At 36.7% G+C, this 18,544-nt stretch overlaps 1 protein-coding gene across 2 annotated transcripts in view; it reads left to right on the top strand.

The window, feature by feature from the left end:
• Positions 1 to 17,950, top strand: part of USP25 (ubiquitin specific peptidase 25) — a 97,130-nt gene extending 79,180 nt beyond the window's left edge. The window contains exons 18-26 of one of the 2 annotated variants that reach the window (XM_040582872.1): positions 43 to 182; positions 2,891 to 3,004; positions 4,866 to 4,961; positions 8,498 to 8,676; positions 9,492 to 9,570; positions 11,430 to 11,509; positions 15,917 to 16,040; positions 16,711 to 16,906; positions 17,354 to 17,950. In XM_040582872.1, coding sequence (XP_040438806.1) covers positions 43 to 182; positions 2,891 to 3,004; positions 4,866 to 4,961; positions 8,498 to 8,676; positions 9,492 to 9,570; positions 11,430 to 11,509; positions 15,917 to 16,040; positions 16,711 to 16,906; positions 17,354 to 17,526 — 1,181 coding nt within the window. In that variant the 3' untranslated portion in view covers positions 17,527 to 17,950. The remainder of the gene's footprint in view (positions 1 to 42; positions 183 to 2,890; positions 3,005 to 4,865; positions 4,962 to 8,497; positions 8,677 to 9,491; positions 9,571 to 11,429; positions 11,510 to 15,916; positions 16,041 to 16,710; positions 16,907 to 17,353) is intronic. The other variant, XM_040582873.1, reaches the window with a different exon arrangement.
• The last annotated feature ends 594 nt before the right edge of the window (positions 17,951 to 18,544 follow it).

Genomic DNA, 18,544 nt, shown 5'->3' with positions numbered 1-18,544 from the left:
TATGTTAACACACAAAATTGTTATCTTATTTCTGTCACTAAGTTCAAGCAGGAGAACCAGAATATTTAGAGCAGCCATCAAGAACTGATATTTCAAAGCACTTAAAAGAAGATTCTGTACAAGCAATCAATAAAGCATTAGCTGAACAAGAAGACAGAGCTCCAGAAGCTATAATGGATACGGTGAGGATAATTTGAAGCTTGAAATGCTTCTTTTTGCTTTTCTTTTGTAAGTGGAAGTGATGTAATAGTTTATATAAGGGTGTGTGTGTGTGTGTGGAAACTTTACACTATAAATTGCTGTTTTTTCAGGGACTGTCCAACACTAAAGTCCACCCAGAAAGTGCGCGGTACAGTAATGGGTGTAGAACTAAAATATTAAGATAATATCCTCTGTGTAGATTAGAGTACTTGTCAAGACTACAGCTTATTTTTTAAATGGCAATAACGTGCTTGTGCCCACCATTTTTTCAAAATGTTAGACAGTTACATTTATTTTTGAGGGGTAAACACTGACGTTCCTTGTAAAAGACCTGAAAAATACTGGTTTAAAAATTCAGGTTTTTATCTGAGAAATACAAGATTATAATTGAATTCCTTTGAAAGACCTATGGAAGTTAAAGTAGCTTTGAAAAATAAGGAGTTTTTCAACAGTATTCTGTAGCTTTAATGCAAATTCACAAGTTGATGAAAATTATTTTTTTGTGATTCATCAGATGCATATATTAACTTAAAATAGTTATAAGAATCAGTGTTGGGAGATTAGGTTTTACTTCATACAGTATATTCTAAGAGAAGTTGGACATTAACTACTCACGAGTTATTAATGAAACTAATATTTAACAGGGTTTTTTCTTTCAACACATACTTGTTTTGTCCTATAAGTATACGGATTACTGAGTAATATATTTTCCAGAAAAGCAAGTGCCTTGAGAGCAATACCTGCATCTGTCTTGGAACCATATCCATAAGGATAAAACATATGAAATGTACAGTATAACTTCCTTACACACCCCTAGTAACCACTAGAGATATGAACAGTTTAGATCTGTGCAAAACCTGAAGTATGCTTCCTAATTTTGGGTATGAAACGAGCTGCCTAGCCCCAGATATCCTTGGGGCGAACAGGAAAGTCCTCTAACGCCTTTGAAAATGGTGTGACAACTTGTTGACTCTTGCACCCGACGTGTTTTCCATCTCTCCTGTGCTGACAGGAGAGCAGAGAAGCACGCTTTCTCTGTTTAACTGAAATGGAAGCCAGCAGGGAAACTGATCTTAACCCTGGATGAAAAGGTGCTCTAATGCTTTAGGCTACTGTGTATCTGACTCTGAGTTCTGGGAACACAGAACAGCTTAGGGGGAGCCTGTTTAATGGAAGTTACCTCCAGCTGAAGAGATAGCTATGAAGATACCAAAGACATGATACAATGTCTTGCATGATGCTGTCCTCTTTCTAGAGTCTGTGAACATCCATTCCAGTGGGATGTTGAAGGATCTTACAGACTGGATTCTGTGGATCAAGTTTTTAGTTTAGGCTCATAACATTTTGTGCAGTTGATCAGCCTTAGGACTTGACAAGACTGTGATTGAGGAACCACGTGGGGACCATCATGATAGGCATAATGAGACAGGTGCAGGTTGTTTTATTCCGATGCTTTCACTGCGTTGTTCTGCAGCAGGTGGTTTGCTCTCATACTGCAAAAACACAAACCCCCAAATGATGCAAAGTCTTTTATTTAGAAACAAACATATTTCAGCTGTTGGAATCTAAAGCCAATTTCTAGATATGCTGAAGGTATTCCATTAATGTTTTAAAGCTGCTGTCTATATACCAAAATTTGACTTAGCCAGAATTATTCTTGGTTCTCAGTATATCAGCATGCTTTTTAATTATTCTGCTTCCATATGCATTCTGACATCCAGGCATATATTCTTTTGCTTCACTTTTTTTATTTTCCTTTTGAAAGCAAGGAAAGCCAACATCAGAACATGTAATAAACAGCATTGTGGGTTAGTCACCACATGATCATTTGTGTCCATTTTCCACCCTTTTGTCCTTTTTTCTGCCCTCTGCACAGTCTTCCTTTGTATTTATGTAGTGCTGGGTGTAAACAGATACTGTGTGTGTTTCTGGAATCTTTGTTAAGAAGTGAGACTATTGTAATAGCTGCAGAGCAAGTAGCATGACACTCCGTGATAGCTTAGAATAGAGTCAAAGTTTAAGTTCTGCAAATGTTGTAAAATGGCTATCGTACAATCGTAGGCCATGGGAGCTGAGATTAGTCTCTATTGTTGTTTAAAACTTTAAAATAGCAAGAATCGTCCCCTCATTTTTCTAATTACGCTGCTAAAAAGCCCTGATGAATGTAATGCACCTTTAAATAATCTTTCAAATATTTTGATTGCTAGAGGCTTTTTGTTTGGTTGGTTGGTTTGTGTTTGGTTTTTTTTTTTTTTCCCCTAGAGCATCAGGAAGTTTTAACCTTTAGCTTGTTGCCATCCCTTAGCATAAATTCATCAGATACTTCAGATATATTTAGTAAATTTTTTGGTGAAATGTATGAAAAGTAGTAGTTGACAGACTCATCCTTTAACAACTGCCTAAAATTGGTAATGGATGTTAGAGTTGTAATACTGGCATCATAACCTGTAAAGAAGTAATTAGGAAATAAAAAACAAATTAAGTCTTTTTAATAATTATGGCTTAATTTCAAAATGTACTGTGTAAAAAATAGAGAGTATAAATGATAATCACAGTTTTTCTCAGAACTTAAGCAGTGCATATAGTTTTACTTGATCAGCCTGTCAGTTTGCATCTCTGTAATTTTCTCTTTTCTGATTATTACCTTTTTTTTCCCCACACACATACTGACAATGGTTTTCTTCTGCAGAGCTCTGATAATGCCCCAGCTCAACCAGCTCCTAACCAGCGAGTTGTAGAGGTGGCGATTCCTGATGTAGGGACTTTTGTGATTGAGTCAGAGGAGGGGGGTTATGACGATGAGGTACATTTGATTGCAGTTGTGTGCACCGCTCCTCCTCGGTGCTTTCTTGTGCTGCCTGATGACAATTTTCGGCATGTTTGCACATTGTGACACCTAACAGATTTCTGCAAAACTAAATGCTTAGCAATTTGTAGCCTTAACAATGTCTTAATTTGTCGTGAAGTGTGAAAGGAAGGCACTAGCTACTCTTAATTGGGCACGCTTTGCATGGTACCATTTACACGGGAGGTATATTTGTCTTCTTAGCTGTGGAAGTGGAATGTTTGTGTTAGGCCAGATAGCCTTTGAAATGCTGGTGGTAGACTACTACGTTATTTAAAGTGACAGGATAGTGAGTGATGTTGTTAATGTTTGTGCTTTCTTTTTTTGTCAGTCCAATAAAGCTAATGTTCAAGTCCAATCCCTTTTTTCCCAAGGTTAAGCTTTTCAGACTTAAAGGATTAAATTACTTGTGGAAATAACCTGAAACTGGTATGTCTGGTGGAGCTGACTCTTCCAAAGCTTAAGAAAAAAACAAACAATAAAATCCGCAAAAATTATTTTTTCCCAATTCAGACCAAGGGTGATGCATGTGCCTGGAACTACTTGAGGAACAGAGAGGCCCATGTTATCCTGAGAGATGCTATTTTCTGCTGCCCTATTTTAGCAGCAGAAAGCAACACTGCTAGGTCATCAAACTGTCCTGCCTTGACACTGATGACTCCATGTTTGGTTTGGTTGGGAATAGCGCTGGCGCAGCCCATATTTTCAGGTGTCTGCTATGTGGAGCTTTTACTTCCTTAGGCAAATGGGTGTTGCAAGTCACTCTGCCATGTAATTGTGATCAGTTGTAACCGGGATTATGGAATGGGGAAAAAAACCCCCGATTTAATTGACACCATCACGTGGAGTTTGGCTTCTCACAGATGAGTAGTCTCCACCTTTAAAGGCATGATGATTTAACCTTACCTAGTGACCTGGTTTTTTGGGGGTGGTTTTTTTTTTTTAATTTTTCCCCACTGTTGTCCTCATGCCATTATCTTTCTAGAGGGTGATAACTTTCTTCCCTCTCTCCCTGATCCTTTTGTAAGCGTATTCAGTCTTTTTTAATGCTGTTCTTATTTGTGGGAAACTTTTCCGAAGAGTTTAGGGCTCTTCCTCTTTTGTTGCTGTGCCAGCTATACCTTGGGCAGGGAAAGAGGGAGTGCTTATCTTTTCTCACAGATAACAAAGGAGAAAGGCCTTTCTGAGTAACCTAGATACAGCAAATTGTTTGTGTACAACTGATGTGAATAGCTGTGAGATGTCTTATGTTTGGCTTTGTGTTTGTTAAATGTTTTAAGTTTGATTTTTTTGTTAGAATTTGCCTGCAAATGCTTCAAGGAACCAATTGCATTTGCAGGAGTAGGTCCCTTATTTTGATCTTGACATGCATAAAATATGGGCAGTGTAGTTTACTATGTTTTTGGTATAGTAATTGGGTGATTTTTCTACTCAAAACACTTTTATTTATTTACTTTATTTTTTTTATCCTTTTGTGGCCATGGCTAGCACTGATTCAGCATGCAGTTTCTGATGGATACTAATGCTGAATGGTGCATGTTCCTTTTCTGGGAAGCTTTGACCATGTAACTTTTAAATATTATTTGACACAGTTCTATTTTTGTAATCTTCCTTTAATCATATGTTGTTACAGTAAAAATACATACACATGCCGTGACTGATTTGCAGAATATGCACACCAGATCTGTATTGAAACGTGCCATTTCAATGTATGCATGCATTAAGTTGCTTTTTATCTTGCATGAGACTAAAAGCATATTGAATTTGGTCATTAAAATATTAATCATTCAAAACTTTTACCTTAAATCCCTTGTGGCAGGTCATGCTGACCCCGAACATGCAAGGTATTATCATGGCTATAGGTAAAGCCAGGAATGTTTATGACAGGTGTGGGCCAGAAGCAGGGTTCTTTAAGGTACAACTAACATTTTCAACTTTTTCTCCTGACTTTTCTTGTTACGTATGCCTTCTTCCTCCACCCTTTGCATATTAAGATTGTTCCAGTGTTTATACGTTCTCTTCTATGATATCAGTCCTCTGTTTAGATATTTCTCCCTTGAAAAATAGCTAGCTATTTCCCTGTTGATTCAGCTATATCAGTATCTTATATACCTTTCTGCATTTTAAGAGTGGTGAATAATATTCTTAGAATCTTAAGAATAGTGGCAAGGAACATGAAACCCAGATGTGTAATCCATAGGAACAGCTTTTGGTTTTTCCCCCTGCTAGTACCAAAACCCATGCCTTCACTAGACTGTTTGGGATGTCAGTTTTTCCACCCAGGAACATCAGTGTAGTCATTTGTTCTTTATTTCAAAGAGGTGTTCTTGTTTTGTTTTTTTAGTAAATCTAAATTGCTTTCTTTTGTGTAACTGCATGGGTGTCAGTACTCTTTAGCAGTGTTTTACTACTGGGAGTTAGACATTAAGCTTTTTGTGGTTATTACTCTTCACAGCGATATCAGATTTAAATATGTGTTAGTCTGAAATACACAAACTTCTGAGCATTTTTAGCTCACAATCTTTTGAATTTTCAGGATATTATGAGGGGAATTACTTCAATGTAAAATCCTCTCAAATGTGATTTGGAGAGGGGGAAGAAGTTTCTGGCTTGTCAAGCAGTCTGTTTTCTTCTTAATTGTTATGGTGTAGTTGCACTAGAAGAAATTGTAAAAACCAAAAGAAACCAGAAAAAACCCAAACAAACTACAGTCAAACAAAAACCAAACAAACCCACCACCAAAAAAAATCTCCAATCTCTTGGTAAGAAAATTGAACTCTCATGGGTTTGTTTTTGGGGTTTTTATAATGGATACTGAAAGAAGAATTATGACCATAACATTTGTTTGCAGGGCCATCTCTGTTAACCGTGCCTGCTCTCAGGGAATGAATACCCACCCGCTGTAGCCTCTCTTTAGTGAAGTAGCTTTTGTTAGGGGTTCACTGTTGGTTTTTTTCAGATTTATTACTTTTTAAAAGTACAAGATTAACATCTTTTCATGAAGTTGAAAAAAAAAAAATCCTCATGTGATAAAATCAAATTCTTTTCCGGAAAGTTTAAATACACCTAATTATTTTTTTAATGTGGAGGTTATTTTGGTAATTTTAAAACAGAAATGCAGTTCAAAATAAAATTATATTTAATGCTTCAGAGATATCAAAACAGTGCTCAGGTGAAATGTTTTTTGGTCTTTAATTTTGAATACTTAAACATTTTCGCTTCACAGGGGACAATTTGTCTTTGAGTGAGAAAAAGTTCTGACACTAAGTTGTTGGACAGTAGAGAAGTTTTCTTACTGATTTTCTGCTGAATCATCTTTGCAGTAACTTAGAAGAGTTGGAACATACTTCATTTTTGAGGAATACATTCGTATGAATGTGTGCAGATGAGGTGGTCCTACTTAGTAACAAAATTTGTATTTTGAAACTTACCAGATGAAATTCCATGTTACTCCATAAACATATTGTGAAAACTTCTATGGTATTTTTTTAATACCGTTATACTCTGGGATTCTTCATGTAGTTTGTTGGGTTTTTTTAATAAAACAACTGTTCACAGAAAATTATGGGGGCTTATCTATGATGTCTTTGTTTTAGCGGAATCCAGGTGAAACCCATTTGACATGGGTCACTTACCACCAGGGTTTCACTCATCTAGATCTAGGCTTAAGATGTGACTAATACAAACCCATGAAGTATTTCTTGATCAATGACCTCTTATAATCATCCTTCTTTAAACTTTATAGGCAGTTCCTTGTAGAATATTTGCCTTAAGATCTTTAGAGATGGTTCCTTGCAGAATATTTGCTTTAAGATCTTTATATAACATTCTTGGTGAGAAAATGAAAGCATGTAATACTTTTTTTTTTTTTTTTTTTTTTCTCCTCCTACCATCCCTTTATCCTGTATTCTGTGTAAAGACATAGTGGTATTTTTTCATCGTACATAGGATTTCTGTATATGTAGTATACAGTTTTATTTTGTTTAAATACATACATAAAAATACAGGGTTTGTGTTGCATTTTTTTCCTACTTCTGAGTAATTCTGTGAAAAATCAAATGTCTAGTGATAACTGCTTTTTGTTTCTGGCCTACCTCAATAAACAGGGTTTAATTGCATCTTTAGCCATGTTGGATTTCTGGTGGTATAACTTCTGATGTTAGGTAATAGAAACTCTGTCTGTGGCTTTTGATACTTGCAATCGGTTCTGTCAAGCTTCTTTTTTAATGATAATGCATATGATTAGTATTTAAAAACACTGATGCAGAATGTTCTTTTTAGTTCTAAAGTTCTCCAAACGCTCTGTGTTGGAGCCTGTGTGAATGGTACCTTACCCATGTGTTTAGTCCTGAAAGAAAATGTATATTAGTAGAGGATGAGAGCCCACATTTCTGATAGTTAAATGTCAAGAAATTACTTGCTGCTGCCAGGTATTTCAACATAATGAATTTGAAATGCTGAACAGGGTAGTTTTCTGCCTGCTTTGGAGCTTTATTTTGTGCATATGTTGTATTGCAACTTTGCTAATGAGTGGAGCTACTGTGTTGTCATTTTTTTCAAGTTGACACTTAGTGTTAGCAAACAATCTGATCACCTCCCATATTTGAGAGATAAATCATGAAACGTAAACATTTGTCACCATTTTGCTAATTGTTTTTCTTGTTCCTCTTGTTCATGCTGTTTGGTTTCACTGAATAAAATCAAATGAAAGGATATTGTTCATTAAATCCAATGTGCAGGCAAAGCTGGAAAAGTAAAAGCTTCTGATGACCTATAAAGTTGGTCTAAAATATCCAGTGAGGAGTCTGGCCAGCCCTGTAGGAGATTAATACTATTTGTATTGAAGTATTACTTCCTTTAGAAATCCTACAATTTGATTTTTGTTGAAGGATACTAACCCATTCTCACCTGGCGTTGCCAAAATCAGACGTGTTCATTAAACTTTCTGCAGAATTTATTTTATTCATGTATTTGCGTTTTAACCGTGTATTACAGGCACCTTTTTTGTCTTATGAGATTTTAGAAGATTCCTTTAAGTGTCTGAAATCTTATACTGCTTTTTCACTGTAAATGCTTAAAGAAGCCTCTTTAGGGATTGAATAAACCTTCCTTCATGGAGACATAGCACAGGATTTTGAAGTAAAGGTCTACCTGGGATTTTGGCTGGCTTAGTTGAGGAGAGACAGGATCAACTTTACCATTTGTCTGGGGTTTTGGGTTTTTTTTTGTTGTTGTTTGTTTGGGTTTTTTTCTTTGGTGGTTTGGGTTTTTTTGGGGTGGGTGTGGTTTTTTTAAACATAGTTCAGATTTGTTAGAAGTGTGCACTATGGAATTCATAAAAAAAATATTTTGTAGTCAAGAAGCCATGTGACACAAATTATCCTGTTAGTGTCTGTGACATTTAGTATTTAAAAGTCAGAAAGGATAATGTATGTCTTTAAAATTATTTAGGCAATTAAATTGGAATACACGCGCTTGCTAAAATTAGCCCAGGAAGATCCACCACCTGAATGTGATTACCGTTTGCGTCATGCAATAGTTTACTTCATCCAAAACCAGGCGCCAAAGAAGATAATTGAGAGAACATTACTGGAACAGTTTGGAGATCACAATCTTAGCTTTGATGAGAGGTAATAAGATCTGCATGTTTTATTTCCTGTGCTCACGCACGTTCTCTGATGTGTGGAGACACCCCGTCATACTCAGATAGTGCATATAACAGAGGGAAGGCTAGTATGTTTGGTTGGCTTTATCTTCTAGTTAATTCCTTGCTAGTGCATTTTATTTTAAAAAAATAATTATAAAAATCTACAAAAAGGGTAATCAGAAAGTTTGGGTTCTATTGGTAGGAAATAAGGAGAAATACTCAATGCTGTTCATAATTTCACACATAGATTGCTGTACCTTCTTTCAAAACACTGTGCAAGGCTTTGTAACTTGCTTTCAGGGCAGTGAAAAACTGCCAGCAGCAGACAGCAAAGCAAGTTAGATGGGTAGCTTACATGAAAGCAAGACAATGTCTTTTTTCCCCTGGGAATTCCATACATTGACCTATTTAAAGAAATAAATTGGAAAGTAGAGAACATTAGTCTTATTTCTGTCTAGTGGATAATCATCTAATGTTACTTTTGCAAAGTAAATATCAGGGAGTTTCAAGCCCTTTGAACTTTAAATTAGAAAGAAAGACTGAGCAATGTGGCGATTTAGCAAAATAAAACAAGAAGTAATTCTTACATAGCACAGGCCTCCCTCACATGTACTTCAAAACTATGCCCTCTCCTGCTGATTTTACTATGAATAATAAAAAGCACTTTGTCCACAGTATTTTCATACTCTTTTGCATAAGGCTGTAGCTTATACTGTTTTGAGGCTTCTGTCTTTGTATGGATAATATCCCTTTTGAATTTCCAGTAATACTCCATGATCTCTTGTTGCTTTTTGTAAGGTGCCGTAACATAATGAAGGTTGCTCAAGCTAAACTTGAAATGATAAAGCCAGATGAAGTAAACATGGAGGAATATGAGGTTAGTATTTTTAAGTTTTTAAACTAAACTGTAATGTGAAGTAGTTATCAGTTACTGGAATTTTATCTTCACAAATTTCTTCCTGTCTTAAACAGTTTTAACTTCTCAGTGTATTGAAAGACCATCTATTTGTAGGAGGGCTGTCCTGATCAGTTGATATAAAGCTGTTTTTTTCCACATTTGTAATTCCAATTACTTGAGCCATAAATAAATACCTGTCCTTACAGTTTGAGTCTGTCCTTACTACTTAACATGTCTTGATGTCGCTAACAGTGTTTTGTAATTTATCGCCATATGAGCCAACTGGCTTTCTCTAGTCAGAAACAGCTAGCGGTGAAGGAGTGAGAGTGGTCCAAGCCCAGCCTTATGCATCTTGAGAGCTGGGTCACATGCACAGTCACATCTGTGCTTTTTCTCTAGCTGTCTCTGCAGCCATTCCCATTTTCTTATGAGCACCAGATTCTTTTGTTGGCAAGACCATACATAACCAGTTTATGCATTTATTTTTTCCTCCTGTACTATTTGGAAAAACTTGGAAAGAAAAAAAGAACAAATCTCAGACATTAAATAATCATGACTAGTACTTGCTAAAATATTTCATCCCGTACTTAAAGTTAAGTCTTTAGCTGGTTTTACAGCATCAGTTTCAACTCTGTAATACTGTTCATTAAGGCCTTTTAACAGTGGATATTTATGTCCTAGACAGATGCCAGTGCACCACTTATACCTCACGGTTGTGCTTAGTCCTCCTGAACAAGTTGTTTGAACCTATGGGAGTAATCTTTCCCTCAACAAACCAAACAAAAAATATTTACTTGTTTCTCATTACTGGCTTCAGGACCTACAGTAGAAGCTACTACATTCCAATGTGTCCTCTCTAGCCTGTGAGGAGAAGCACTTTCATAGTAGGATTTCTGTTGCATCTTTTAGGCTCTGCAAGGCTCAATATTTTACCGTTATTCTGAATGGCATTGCACAAGTAGAATAAACCATTCTGAACTTGGCTTTGAGGGTGAGAGAGTAGGGGAGTCTTCTATTGCCTGGACATACATGCTGCTTTTTGAGCCCCTGAGGCAGATAGTTGGTCATTTCTTCAAAGTGTGTTACTGGTATTTGTCCTGTGTAGCGAGCTGGCATTTCATAGACCCTTTCTCATACTCTTCATATTGAATTTGTAAGAGGCTATGTATTACGGTGTGCTATCCCCTATTTTATCTTTAATGAGCAAGTGAAAGTTGGCTACTAACCAACTGCAGTAAAAGCACCTTTCTCACTTAGAGCACTTACCTGTAACGTGTACCAGTATTACTTCGTATAAAAGGTGATACAGTAAGATAAACGTTCTGCTTCAATATGAACATCTCCACGGTCTGAATTGCATTTGGTTTTTTTGTCACTTCCCATGTAAAGTGTTCAGGCTTTTTCTATGTCATTCTTATATTGAAAGTTAAGCTTAATATTTAGTGTATGAAAAAGCTTTCTAAGATTTTCTGAGTAAATAACTGAGTGTAATGTAGGGAGGGGAAAAAATAAAAAAGACTATTAGCTTCTCACCTATTTTTGAGAAGAAAAAGGGGATCTCATAATTCTGACTGTGGTTCTCCAAAGATGCTTTGTGTTCCTTTCAAATGGTAATACATTCTTTAAAAATAATCTCATTTAGAAATATTTTAAATATTTCAGAATTTTCTTTTTGTTGAGGGAGGGCAAGCTCAGGTGGACTTCTCACACATGCAAGCTTACTAGGGGTCCTTAGCACTAACTCTGTGTATTAAGCACTAAGTAAAGCATGTGTGTGTTTAAAAAAAATGTATTTCATGTTTGTGGATGAAATTCTATATAACCTTTCTTATATGCAGAGATGGCATCAAGACTATAGAAATTTCAGGGAAACAACCATGTTTCTCATGGTAGGATTGGAGTTTTTCCAAAAAAAGAGGTAAGTGGTAGTATAGAACTCAAATGTAGTAGAGTGATTTGAAGGCAAAATGTAATATTGATAAGTAAAGACATTTTTTAAATTAAGAATTGTTTCATGTGTTCCTCATTTTAGTTAAGCATTTCCTTGGTCCATTTATGTCTTCCATCTACCTCAAAGTTTCCCACAACTTCCTGTTCTTAATCTCCATTTCTAATCTCTTATCAATCTATGGACTCTTTTCAGAGCACCCTCCATGTGGACCAGCACTCCTTCTCTCCTACTCTTAAGTGCTCTGGGTATCCCTTAGCCATAAAAATCTTTCCTCTCTGGCACCACATGTGCACTTAGGTTTGTCTGGTTTCATCAGCAGTGACAATTAGTCAAGTTCCCGGCATATCCATCTTTTTATTGGGTCTTCCCACAGAAGTAAACATTTGCCTTATCATTTGTCTGAGCCAAAATTCCACCTGTGATGGGTTTAAAAGAGCAGGAAAAAAGAATATATTTGAGGACAACTGTCATAGTTGTAGCTGACTCCTTTTAGCTCCATGAGGCAATGGTGATTGATTCCCTTCTCTTTGTGAACCAAGTCAGGAATTGCAGCTGTATAAAATTGGTGAATTTTTATGTACTTAATGTACTACAGCTAAATTTTATTCTCTGATCCAGCCATGCAACAAGGATAGCAATTACAGTATAAATGCCTCAAAACCTTCTGCAGAAGAGTCTTTGAAACAGAACTGTTCAGAAGTACCTCTTTCTCCCATGCCCAGCCAAAGGAATGAAATGAGTAGCTGCAGAATATCCCAGTGGCTGACATCTGTGGGGTGAAAATGGGGTTATCACACGATGCAAATTTTTGATTGTGAAAACTTTCTATGGTCAATCACTGATTTTTTTTTTCCATGCATAACACAGTAGGTAGGGAAATTGTAGTGGGACTAAAATTTTAATTTTTTTTCTGTATGCTGTGTAGTAAACTGCTTCATATTTCTCATTCTTGTCTTGTATGCTCCACAAAAAGAAAGGCCACAAACAAATTGGAAATTCGGTTGGAAAAGACACTGCCTTGTCTTTGCAACAAGCTATGTCTTTGTATTGTGGCTAACACAATGAGCCCATAGTCTTAGTTTGTCTTCTGGTTGCTAGCATGTAATAAATACTACATTCATTAATAACCTAAACCGCAATACACTGCTTCATCAGTCTTGAACAGTTTATGTACAAAGGTTGGTCAGAAGATTGCCTGGCTTATTTGAAAAATAAACGCTCTGATACTGCTTGATCCCTTAAGGAGGCAGAAATGTCACAGTTATCGGTGTGGTATATAGGAACGCTCCTTGTTACCCCCAGACTTCATACGTGCTCTGAGCATGCAGGCAGGAATGGAACATCTACCAAGTTCCTCGGCACCGGCACTCCAGGATGGCACCTTCAACCATAAAATACCAGTGTTTTCACTAATCTGCTTCTTACCGTAATATATTCTGGTTATGCCAGGGGGAGGGAGGGAAGCACAGGTTTCTGCTCTCTGCTGTACTGAATTACTGGTATAGTTTTCCATTATTTACATTACTTTGCAGAATTCAAGTGAGACATTGGTTACCAAACATTATTGTTACTTAGCAAACAAGCACATAATGACCAGTTTTAGACTCTAATGTTGGTCATAAATAAAAAATAGGATGATATCAGACTCATCTAACATCCAAAGAAGTGTAGCATTCATTCCCTTTCTAAGAAATGCAATTTCATAAATGCTTCAAGAGGTATCTAATACACATTAAGGGTGGATCTGGGTATCCACTGACCTGCTCTAAGGCACCTATTGCAATTACATCCCCACGATTCAGCTACAGGTTCCCAAAGGACTGAGATACTGAGGTTCATATCTTGTACACTCTAGAGGGCAGTGCTACCATCTTTATTCTGAAAACAAGACTGAATTGATGAACTTTTCCAGTTTTCTTTATTGTGGAAATCATAAAAATGTAACTTTAAAAATATTTATGAAAACATAGGCTCTCATAATTAAAATAAGACCTTCATTAGCAGGACTCTTGAGGCTTTTCTCAGGAATCCATCTCCCTCGGTTGACCAACTTTTCTTACTTTTAATAACGCTAATTGGTACCTAGCAGCACTCAGTCTCTAGATGGAGCCAAAAATTGGCCTTTATCCAGGTGACTTCTGATTTCTTTAAATAATTGTACTGTGTTGAACAAACAAAATCAACATAAAAACTAGTTTGGTATATCTTTTTCATGGCTACTTCCAGTGTTCACTCATGATCCCTTATGGTGGTTGACAAGGCTGCAGGTGGAGAATCAAATGGTCTTTGAGTCATATTCTCTCTGGCTACTGTAGTGTAGGGACCTGCTATGGATGAGGTGAATGCAACCAGCTAAGGAACCTCAGCGCTTTTACCTGCAGCTCGCTCTTGTGGTAGTAACTGATAAGTGAACAAGCTGTAGACCTTAGCAGTTACCTTTCAAGTTTCTTGGAAAGCAAATACAGTTTTTCAGTTTCGCCTGAAATGCCTTTTTCCAAAGCAGTGCTAAAATTTAGCCATCCTGTGCTTTCTGCATCTTTTCCAAAAGCCTAGACCCAGTGAGCTCTGTAATTCTGTGAGCAGCTTCAGTGATTTTAGGCTTAGGCTTCACAGGCTGGAGCTTTATGCATTTCAGGTGTGAAAAAGCAAAATCTGTTCACTGCAGTCGTATGCTTCAGACTCTCAAGATATATAAGGACTTTGAGCTTGGATGTACAGTAATGATGATTTAAAATAGCTTACCTTGCTGTTAGATTGCACTACGTTTTTTTCAGGGAAAGATCATACAGCTGCAGGAAGGAGCAGGAAGAGAGGGACTGAGAATAAGCCACTACCAGCAGCAAGTTTTTGATTTGGATCAACTGAGTTGTTGACACTGTAATTTCAACCTGCAGTTTCACAAATAACTGAACTAAGCATGGAAAGGGAGAGAAGTTCCTGCTTCTCTGGCTTTATAACCAGCAATTCCAGTTCCTTGCAATCATCTTCTCCCCTTTCCTCCTACATTGTTTTCTGCTGTCCTGGCCAGTTGTATTGGTGATCAGTAGTGTAAAGAGTTTTCATGGGTAGGAAAAATGGACTTCAGGAGGGGGTAACAGGACTACTTCTTTTAATAAAAGCGTAGGTTTGTATTTTGAGGACAAAAGGTTGGAGAACAGTGACAGTACTTCCATTACTTAAGCAATAAATATTTAGCATTGCGAGGAACTGTGAGCGGATCTCATGGTGGAAGAAATAACTTCACAGGAGATTCTGAAATCACAGTGTTTGGGTTCATCTTGTTCTTGTAAACAGGGATAACAGAAGATAAAGCTTTAAGGAACCATTGCTATTTCAAGTAGCCTTTTTCCTTCTTTTTTGTTGTCTCATTGGAAGGCATTACTGTACGTCTTGAGTTTGCTTTGGAAAATTCTGACATGTTTTTTCAGGTATGCTCACACATAATTTTTAGCCATTTTTGTAGTTTGGTGGTTTGGTTTTGGTAGTTTAAGCATGATCTCCTGTTCTCACTAGGATGAGTGAGTGCACAATGTACTGTTCCTCTTACCACTCCCTTAGGAAATATCTCTTCCTAGATTTTTGTAGTTTGAATAAAAATGAGATTTCTAACTGCTTGTTTTTAGGGTAGCTGCCTGAACTGCTTTCAGCAGCTGGCTGTCTTAACTGGGTTTCTTTAAGTCAGAGAATTAACAGTTTAATGTGTTTGCTGGAAATGGTATGCAACAGTGTGAGGGGAGATTAATGTGTGTGTGAAGGGATCTCTGCTGATTGTTAACTGTTAGGTTCTTAGGTCCTCTGTTACTCATCCTTTAAAAATTAGGCTTGTATTTATCTTCTGCATTTAGATTAAAGACAGAAGTATCAACAGTCTAGCAGCACTTTTACTTTTGAAATGCTGTTGTGGCTTCTTTCATCACTTTACTCTTCAGTGGTTTGGAAGACCTTCCAGTTAGCGAGGCTAAAAATTCACAGTTTGTTTTTTTAGGAATAAGGTGACAGCTTTAAATTTTACTTGCTAAGGTGTAGAATGCTATCAAGATACATATGGCAACAGAAGTTCAAACCTAATGTGACATAAATGCACACAGGAAAAAATTAAGTTTTCATGTATACTCAAGGCTAATCCAAAGCTATTTCTGAAATGAGTGGAATAATATCCATCAGTTCTAGTGAGCTTTGGATCAGACATAGCGTGCAAGTGATCTAGCCTGATAATAAAATAAATTGCTCTAATGTGCATAAAAGACAAAATTGTGTGGTAGGGGAGGGGTGGACTTACAGTCAAAGAAGCAAATTAAATTAAGGGCATGGTAGTTACCTTGAAATGGGTGATACCTGGATGTTGCATCTAATGTTTTTGTTTCTTTACTTCAGCTATATGGAAGCCTTGCTTTACCTTATCTATGCTTACCAGAATAACAAAGAACTCTTGTCCAAAGGCCCATACAGAGGGCATGACGAAGAACTGATATCTCACTACAGACGAGAATGTTTGCTAGTAAGTGAAGGGTGAAGTATGTTAAAAAGTTGAACTTGCTGCATAGCTTTAACAATATTAATTAGTAGAAGAATCTTGCCATCATGTAAAACAAAACCAACCGCAATCCCCTTCCATTAACAAGTTAATACTTTGGCTTGTGTAAGGGAAAAAGCAAAAGTAAATAGGAAAATATTCCCATTTTTTTTTTAATAAGCGATGATCATCTTTGATTGTAAATAGTGTGCTCCCTGCTGTTGTGTCTGGGCTAGGTAGGAACAAAAGTTGACAGTGTTGGTGAGCAGACTCACCCTGTTGCCACAGTTTGATGGGGAGACAAATATTGGGAAAGGCATCAGCAGGAAACAAGGATTTTTTTCCATTATTATGTCACTTTTAGCAATAATGAGAAAACAAAAGCAGATGATATGACCTGTCTTAAAAAGTCCAGCTGCAAAGCTTGGGTTGGCCAGGTATCAAATGAAGTGGCTGGAGGAATAGCACAAGATCAAGTGGTTTGATGGAGTATATACATCATTGCTGTAAACTTCACAGTGCAACTGTGGTTAATACAAATTACTAGGTAGCTTTGTAGGAAGACTGTGCTTTAAAACAAACAGAAACTGATGCATGGTAGAATGTGAAATGCTGTATATTTAAAGGCTTTCCTTTTTTGTGGTCATTTATGAAGAAACTAAATGAACATGCTGCAGCACTGTTTGAATCAGGAGATGATCAGGAAGTCAATAATGGCCTGATCATTATGAATGAGCTTATTGTCCCGTGTTTGCCATTACTACTGGTGGATGAAATGGAAGAAAAAGATATCGTCGCTGTGGAAGATATGAGAAACCGTTGGTGTTCCTATCTTGGACAAGAAATGGAACGTAAGTCATTTATTAATTAAGGTAAAAGGCCTTTATGCATCTTTTTTTATAAATGTGATGTTTTCATTGTCGTGAATTCTGCCTGTATCTGTTGTGCCTTGGTAGTGTATTTTGAGGTACCCTGACTTTTGAATAATCCCATACACGTTTAAATAAACAGTTTTTCCATATATTGCACTGGGGTATTATCCCTTAAAGAAAACATGCTTTTTGAATGGAAAAACATTTGTGGTGGTGGACCATCTGAAGGAGCATTTATATTAACATCTTACTAGGAATTGGTGTGTCCTAGTTATTGCTGGCAGACCTGAAGAAAGTGGATTGTTCCAAGTGAAACTCCTTTTCTACCCACCCATCAATTAATAAAAAGTCAGTGTTGGGCAGAAAAAGGAGAATTCCACATGCAGATGTGAATGCTTATGTTTGTTTTCATTGTTTTATTTGCAGCTAACTTGCAAGAAAAGCTGACAGATTTCCTGCCAAAACTGCTAGATTGTTCCACAGAGATTAAAGGTTTCAATGACCCGCCAAAGTTACCCTCCTACTCCACACACGAACTGTGTGAAAGATACGCCCGAATCATGTTGTCACTCAGTCGAACTCCAGCTGATGGAAGATAAATTCTGCAGCCTTCCTAAGCACATTGTATAAACTTTTTTAGTTCTTAAACCTTGCCTTCCTGTCACAGGGTTTGCTTGTTGCTGCTATAGTTTTTAACTTTTTTATTTTAATAACTGCAAGAGAGAAATGACTGTACAAACTTTAGCCAGACTGCAAACAATTAAAGCTGAGAATCGCATGGCGCTCAGTCGTTTCAACCAGAATTGATGCAACATGCAAGTCTGATCATTATGGCAAAACTGCTTTTTTGCCACTTATCTGTTACAGTATTACTTTGCTTTTATCTTAAGATCCTTTACTTTATCAACAGCTGTCTGGATCATTTTGTGACTGCAACTACTTTTAAGTGTCCAGTGCTGTGTAAATACATGGTACTTGGTAGCTTGTAAATGAAATGAAAGAATAAAGTTTTATTTATGGCTACTTCTGTGTTTGCAAGCAGATACCTTGTATATTAGTGTAAAATACGGGTATTTTTAGAAAAGATACAGTATATTGATGGGTTACCCAATTTTATAGACAAGGTTCTTCAGGATTTATGGCCAGTTTAGTCACAGGTAGTCTGAGATTACTGTATGTGAATATATTGAAAAACTGTCACAGTATTATACACTATGGTTTTTTTGTATATTATTTACTGATCTGTATGAAACTGCACCTGAACACTTTTGTGCGTGTGTGTGGCCATAACAAGTCTTTTCTGATAGTGGGGACTGGCTTCTGAAGCAAAACATTAATGGCACCTTCCCTTTATTCATAGAAAAAAAATAGGGAAAAAAATTAAAAGTATTTTCAGTAGAAATATATTACACAGTCTGAGTGAAATTTCTAGAAATCGATTTAAGTAGAGGAAATAAAGTTTTTTAAAAAGTGGAATTTGTGAAGCTTAAGAATTACTCAATTTTTTTAATTGGTATTTTAGTCATGTAAGTGACCAGAAATAAAACCTTACATTAATTCCATATTTGAAATGGGTTGCTACTGTTGCAACAAAATATCTCAAATGTTTTATCTGTC

This window comes from Falco naumanni, chromosome 2 (genome assembly GCF_017639655.2).
Source record: "Falco naumanni isolate bFalNau1 chromosome 2, bFalNau1.pat, whole genome shotgun sequence".
NCBI lineage: Eukaryota > Metazoa > Chordata > Aves > Falconiformes > Falconidae > Falco > Falco naumanni.
Note: the sequence above shows the minus strand (reverse complement) of the source record. Positions and strands in the feature narration are given on the sequence as shown.